The sequence below is a fragment of the Brachyistius frenatus genome, unplaced genomic scaffold (assembly GCF_029030835.1).
Source record: "Brachyistius frenatus isolate BFR_SWC_R1_liver_20210118 unplaced genomic scaffold, ASM2903083v1 Contig_4, whole genome shotgun sequence".
NCBI lineage: Eukaryota > Metazoa > Chordata > Actinopteri > Embiotocidae > Brachyistius > Brachyistius frenatus.
Window position 1 is genome coordinate 4,886,234 of NW_027210603.1, and position 7,718 is coordinate 4,893,951.

Sequence of the window (7,718 nt, forward strand, 5' to 3'; positions counted from 1 at the left end):
CAAACTTCTTTTTCTGTAAAAAGTCAGTTTTGTCATATTTTTCTCTCTCTCGCTATACAAACTGTAATGTGTTAAGTGAAGTATTTCAACCCGTGTGATGTTCTTAAACCATGCAACACTGCAGAATAAAGGCTCTTCTCTTGGAACTACATTTCCCATGATGTTGTGGGCGTACACGAGGCGGATACGCAGCAACGCGCTTTGATTCCTCTCCGTCTTTTTCTGTCAACTCTGGCAAACAAGTTTCACTCTGAGCTGCCAGGGGGACCGCTGCTGACCGGTAGGCAAAAACTATTTTAACGAACGAGCTGAAAAAAACCCTGCGTGGACATAAGCGATAGCGATAGCGCGCGTGCGGATCCCGTGTTGTTTTTTTCTTCAGTTAACTTTCTCGCACCACCCACCAAGGCGCAAGACAACACCAGCTTTCTATACATCAGACCAAATGTATGTAGAAGTTATGGATACATGAGAAAGTATGCTTTATTTTCTTCTTCATGATCATTACAATAGAAATGCATGTGTGTCCCTAGTGCACTTTTTTATTCAGTGGATAAAAATAGGATTTTGAACAATTTCTCAGCCTCATCAATGCATAGGCTAATGTAACTGTTTCGGTGCTCTGTAACATAAAAATAACAAATTCAACATGCTGCAACAAGCCACAGTCACGCGCGCGCGCGCATAGCTACTTTTGGAGGTAGTTCGACTTTCTCAGACAGCTGCAATAACTGAATCAGCATTTCTGTGTTTATTTTTCTTCCCGTCAGTACAGATACGGAATCGGCTGAAATGGCAGATATGAACCCCCCTGATCACAGCATAAACAAAGAAATGCCTCAGTCTGACACTTTCATACTTTTCTGTTGTCGGTTTAATGTAAAAAAAAAAAAACTTAAAAAAAAAAAACCCACTACGCGTGTGAATGAAAGTTTCGTTGTATTTATGTAAAAAAACAGGATTACAGCTCAAACGATTAGTCCATTCATTGATTAGTTGAGCGACTAAAGGACAATTTTGATTATGGATCAGGCCTGCTTTTTGGTCCTACAGTAAGTCATTGCATGAGGCTACTATTGGATTTTTCTCAATCTATTTTGTAAAACAACTAAATAAAAGGCAACTAAATGATTAATTTAATTGTTTAATTTAATATTATTCTATTTTATTGTATATATTGTGCATTTTTATATTTAATATTTTTTACTCTGTTGTTTTATTGCTTTTCCTGGATCTATAATGCTGCTCTAGCGAAAAAAATTCCCCTTGTGGGAATTGATAAAGTAACTATCTATCTATCTATCTATCTATCTATCTATCTATCTATCTATCTATCTATCTATCTATCTATCTATCTATCTATTGAATGTTAAAATGTTTTAAAGAAAAAGCTTCTTTTCTGCAGTAACAAACTTGAATATTTGTTGAATCAATGCAATATCTTTGTGTTTCAGACTGTTGGTTGATCAGAATTTCCAATATAAAGATATCATCTCGAGCTCTTGAAAGCTATCATACAGAATTTTCTGATAATTAATGGATTTGAAATGTAATTAATAAATGGAGAAAATATTCATCAGATTGATCGGTTGTAAAAGTTAATGTTAGTTGCAGCCTGATATACAAATATTAAATCGCAGATTGCTATGGTTCAGTCTTTGCATATTTCCAATAAATAAAAATAAAAAAGTGATTTGGCTTAGTGTAATCATCTAATGACTCTCCTGGTTATTGTTCCTCCCTGAGTCCAGCAGCCTGAGCTCATCTCCAAGGAACCAACAGTTAGTTCATTGTTAATTAATAATGGGCTCATGTTATCACTCCTGTTGTTGGGGGAAATCTATACTAAGGGTGGCTAAACACAGAATTAGTCAATTAGATTGCTAAGTAATAGCCAACATTTTTTATTATTGACCCCTGCTGCCGTGCAGGGCAGAGCATGATGGTCAACTGCAGTTAGGAGTCAGCAAGCAGGGAAGTTGGTAAGAGAAATGAACTCCCCACACTCGGCTTTATATTGTAATCAAATCTCTTCTGATTGGTTCAAGCCACAATAACTAACATCAGCAAGTTAATTACCCATAAAATGTTCTCCTGTATCCCTAATGGGAGGTACAGTGAGGTGCATGCAATACAAATGGATCTGAGTCTTTTCTGTGTTTGTTACTGATGTTGTCAAACTATAATAGAATGATCCAGGTTACTTCCAGTTTTGGTTAGTCTGGCTTGATAGAGAACGGTGTTTAGTATTCTTTCCTTTCCTTCTTGACACTGGCAGAGGTTTAAGGCCAAAATCCCCTTTCCTGCGTGTCTACTTCCTTACATACAAATGAGTCTCTTTTCAATTGAACTCATATGTTAGAATTACTGCTGGCAACATCCAATTTATATTTTTATTGGTAATTGGCAGTAGATTAGTTTTGTTAAATCTCAAACACCTCTTTAAAGTTTACATCCTGACACCGTAATACCTTTAAGTGCTGTGAAATAACTTTGTTCAGCAATGCAGGACGTGTAACACAATCCCAGAAATGTAATGGAGGCTTTGAACTGACAGGAAAACAAGAAAGACTGAGCACATGTCTCAACACAGTGATCTGGCTGGGATTGTTTTCCTGGATGTCTCTAAATCAATATATTCTGAAGATTGACAACTGATAAGCAATAGTAGGTGAATTAACTGTACAAAACCTTATTAAATATTAACTATATTTTGAAAACACTCCTAAAATGTAGTGTTAATATGAGATATGCAAATATTGTGTGGAGACCTCAACTCTGACTCTGTTATCTCATTCTCATGACAGGCAGGAAAACAGATGTGACAGCAGGGCCAGAGTCCAACAAAAGAGGCTCCCTGCAAAGCACTTTGATGATCTGTGGAGCATAAACTCTCTGTTTTGCCCACTGAACAGCACAAGTCATGTACCAAGTAGTGCCAGGAGGAGCGGGGGGCACAATTACAGATGTTATCCCCAAGCAGAAACACAGCAAGGACACTCGACCCTTAGTCGGAGCCGGAGTAATCGGCCTGGTGCTGTTGATTGCAGCCGTGACCGCGTGGTGTTATTACATCGCCTCTCTACGCAAAGCTGAGCTGCTTAAAACTCAGCTGCTGGATCTGAATAAAGATGGCTACATTATCCGCAACCAGGGAGGCTCCATTGTTTTCAGGATGGACTTCAGGTTGGTATTTTTAGGTTGTTATTGAAATGAGTTTGGAAAATTGATGTGAAATATAAATGTACAATTTCAATTTTTAATTGTCCTTAAATGAACCTTGTTGTCATTTAAAGGAAATGTGAAGTTGGTATTAAGTGAGAAAGCGTGGAAATATAAATGTTTTTAAACCTTGGCAGATCAGGTACTCTGGATTTGGATTCCTGCTCTAAAGAAGGGGAGATGCTGAGCTGTGGACACACCACTGACAGGAAACTAAACTTCTTCATTGAGACAGTGCGACCCAAGGACACTGTGCAATGCTACCGTGTGCGTTGGGAGGAACTGGTTCCTGACATATCTGTTGAGCATGCCATGACGTACAAGTTTGCACACTGGTATGGCGGTGCAGTGTCAGCAATTCAGCACTGGCCTATTTCCATTTCTGGTCAACAGGCTCCCAAACCCTTTGTTACTAGTGACATCTACAAAAACCGTAACGAATTTGGTGGAATTTTGGAGAGTTACTGGCTTTCGTCCAATGCTACGGCCATCAAGATCAACAACTCTGTGCCCTTCCACCTGGGCTGGAACAACACGGAGAAGACCATGTACTTCCAGGCACGATACAATGATAGTCCCTTCAAGCCAAACCCAGGGGAGGCGCCATGTGCTGAACTTAGCTACAGAGTTTGTGTGGGCTCGGATGTGACATCAATACACAAGTACATGGTCCGCCGATACTTCAATAAACCCAACAAAGTGCCCGCCAAAGCCATGTTTCGGCATCCTATCTGGTCCACCTGGGCATTACATAAAACTGACATTGACCAGGAGAAAATCTTGACGTATGCCGCCAGCATCCGCAAGCATAACTTCAACTGTAGCCACCTGGAACTAGATGACCGCTACACCAGCCGCTACGGGGAATTTGAGTTTGACACTACAAAGTTTCCGAATGCCTCAGCCATGTTCCAAAAGCTGAAATCAGATGGATTTCTGGTGTCTCTTTGGATCCACCCTTTTGTTAACTATGACTCAGAGAACTTCCATACCTGTGTAGAAAGGAGGTTGTTTGTCCAAGAGCCGACAGGCCGGCTGCCTGCCTTGGTGCGTTGGTGGAATGGCATCGGCGGCATTTTGGACTTCACAAACCCAGAAGCCCGTGATTGGTTCTCCTCCCAGCTACGTTCACTGAGCTCCAGGTACGGGGTGTCCTCTTTTAAATTCGATGCAGGAGAGACCAACTATTTACCGTGGAAATTTAGTACTAGGACTCCCATTCGGGACCCAAGCTTCTTCACAAGACGTTACACAGAAATGGCGATTCCCTACAATGATAGAGCCGAGCTGCGGAGTGGTTACCAGTCCCAGAACATATCCTGCTTCTTCAGACCAATTGACAGAGACTCTGTGTGGGGCTATGAGTTGGGTCTCAAATCTCTTATTCCCACAGTGCTCACCATCAGCATCCTGGGCTATCAGTTCATTCTACCCGACATGATCGGGGGGAATGCCTATCTGAACCGCACTGATGGAAATCGTGCATTACCTGATCGAGAACTCTATATCCGCTGGTTGGAGCTGTCAGCCTTCATGCCCTCCATGCAGTTCTCTATTCCGCCGTGGGAATACGACAACGAGGTAGTTGAAATTGCCCGGAAATACACAGCCCTCCACGAAAGTATTGTAGCGCCGCGGGTCCTGGAGCTGGCTGGCGAGGTGCTGGACACCGGGGACCCAATCATCCGGCCCCTGTGGTGGATTGCCACAGGTGATGAGACAGCCTATAAAATCGACTCCCAGTTCCTGATTGGAGATGACCTCATGGTAGCCCCGGTTTTAGAGCCTGGAAAGCAAGAGCGAGACATCTACCTCCCTGCCGGCCGTTGGAGAAGCTACAAGGGGGAGAGATTTGATATCAAGGAGCCGCTGCACCTCACAGACTATCCTGTAGACCTGGATGAAATTGCCTACTTTGTTTGGGTGTAGCAAGAAGAAAATGACAGACTTAATTAGACTATGCTCCAGTTTGCTTGCGAGATGAGGTAATCTTTCATGGTTGACAGGAGAGACATTATATGAAAAAGTTTAATATGGAACAGCTTTTGTGCAACAAGACTTTAAAAAGGAATTTAAGTTTTAACACCACATTACTTCACAAATGTGAAGTTGCATCAATCAAAAACCTCATCCTAATTTATGATTTTCCATTTCATTCAAACTTTTATAGTATTCTGCAGTTTAATAACAGATAGCCAAGTGTCCTTTAAAGGGAGGTCATGTAACTTTTGCTGACTTTGCTTACAGGTTAATGAGGAATGGTAAAATGTAATACAACAGTAACACAAGAGAGTCATAGACATAAATCAGTTATGCTGCAGTATTTGTGTAGATAGCAGCCAGCTACTGGTCATGCCAGACTCAGTAAGACTGTTGTCCCAGTGTGTTAATATAATAAGGGTTTGTTTTAAAGCTAATTAATTAAGCATTTTTATGCTTAGGAAAAATTGTAAAGCTGTGTTGTGTTGCTTTAAATGCCTACAAGTCATTTTTGTGAAACTTTGAAAAAGGGAATATACAAGCTGTGAACTAAATAAGGCATGATTGCTAGTGTATGCCATAAAGCTGTTATATTTTTGAGTCTCGCAGCACTTTGAATTTCAGCTGAAACCAAACAGACTGTATTGTGGGAGGACAACTACACATGTGTCTTTATTATCATTAAGCAGATTGTAGGCTACATAAAAACTTGACATATTCTGCTTTTCTGCGATGCTAACGACTGCTCTACTCTTCTGCTCCAGATACTTTTCAGGTTTTATGCTTCACTTATCAGGATGAATGCTTGAGGTTTAATCATTGCAAACTGCCTGTGCCCTCATTTGTGTTACACAGTGTCGTGTAACTACTCTTAGCCCAGAAGAAGATGCCTTTTATTAGGTCCTAAATATTTTATGCTCCTCCTCAGGTACTGTAACTGCTTTCTCAGGTTGTCGTGTGTTTGAAGTGTGTGCTAACTATTTTTAACGTGCTCTGCTGACTGTGACTGCAGCTGAACAGCTAGTAATACTATAATGTCTAATGCATTAAATAAAGGCCACGTCCAAAATAATGAGCATTTTTGTAGCAATTTGTTTAAATTTTTTCTAATTCGGAAACACAATTAAAATACATAATAGTTATTTGATGTCTATGGTATGTGTTGGGAATTTAGCATCATCTAATTATCACATTAAATGGTAGTATTGTGTTTTGTTAATGTGAATATTTGAACTGCACCAATATTCTTAAGGGCATTGTGTTAATAATAAGGGCTATGTAGTTTTTTTTTCTTTTTTTTCTATGCATTTATTATAATTCTTATTGATTATTAGCTAATGTTTTTGGTAGGTTAACTCTTTATGGGGTCAACTGAGTGTTGCAGAACATGGTGATCTTCAGACATGACATTTCCCTTGAATTTTCCAGCATGTAGCTGCAAATGATTTTTTTTTCACAGTTCTAGATCAAAGAACATCATGTAAAATCATGTATGATATCATCCAGAGATGAAACAGATATTGGTATTTTCATCAAACTAGGGGTGAGGCAGCATATTCCACTGACTGTCACTCACAAAGTATGGGTCATCTTATTACAATGTTTTAAAAATATCTTTCTGACATAATTAAAAGTATTATAAATCTTTCATAAAAATGAATAAATGCATAAATTATTCAGTTTAATAACGTCCATCTTTGACTTCCTGTGGTTGTTAATAGCTTTTTAAGAAATGTTGAGATTGACTGATTGGTTTTGAAGCTGCAATGAAAAATAATGTGTTTTGACTTTAAGCTAAAACAGTGTCCACCTACTTATTGTGCAATTTGCTCATTTGAAACATGTTCATGTCTTCTGCTTTTCACACATTATGCAGCCTCTTGTTGACTTGTGCCTTCGACATGTGTCTCCCGTGTTGACCCCAGCTGTTTGTGCCTTTTGACATGGTTTCATCACAACAACACTTCCTATTTATAGCACTTCTCACTTAGCATCTGGGCCAGGCCAATCTCTCAGGCTATTTCTGTCTCAGACTGTCTTGCTTTGGGATGAGACAGAGTCTTCATCTTGGACTGAAGGTTTCTGTGCTTTTGGCTGGTTGGTTTTTTTTTTAACCCAGTGTGCGCTGTTTGTTATAAGTGATTATCAGCAATATTTGCATGTGACTAAAAGGCTGCATTGATTTCAAAGTGCATATTTGATGTCACTTTATATGAATGTATTAAAAGATATCAAGTTTGACTTTTAACTTTTGTTTGCTTATGATAATTTTTGTTGGGTTTAATTTGCATGAAACAAACAATAATCTTCATTTTAAGATTGAATATTAAATTGTTATATTTGCTACCATGATTAATATTGCCAGACAGGTGGTTTGAAATCCTCCAAGACTGCTCTAAGAGTGATGAGTAATTTGTCTTTAATTTTTTACACACCAGAAAATAAAGGAAATAAATATACAAGAATGAATGACAAATGGATTCGAAATTTCAGTTAGAAAGCTGACCGTGCAATCA

At 39.3% G+C, this 7,718-nt stretch overlaps 1 protein-coding gene across 4 annotated transcripts; it reads left to right on the forward strand.

The window, feature by feature from the left end:
- Window positions 1-198: 198 nt before the first annotated feature.
- Window positions 199-6,890, forward strand: myorg (myogenesis regulating glycosidase). Of its 4 annotated transcripts, none has more exons than XM_069711793.1 (3): window positions 199-280; window positions 2,808-3,186; window positions 3,360-6,890. In XM_069711793.1, the coding sequence occupies exons 2-3, from the start codon at window positions 2,924-2,926 to the stop codon at window positions 5,149-5,151; spliced, it is 2,055 nt and encodes a 684-aa protein (XP_069567894.1). In that variant the 5' UTR covers window positions 199-280; window positions 2,808-2,923; the 3' UTR covers window positions 5,152-6,890. The 4 variants fall into 4 exon arrangements, with proteins under 4 accessions (XP_069567894.1, XP_069567877.1, XP_069567886.1 ...); XM_069711776.1 differs by lacking the exon at window positions 199-280 and adding an exon at window positions 293-476; XM_069711785.1 differs by lacking the exon at window positions 199-280 and adding an exon at window positions 293-447.
- Window positions 6,891-7,718: the final 828 nt, after the last annotated feature.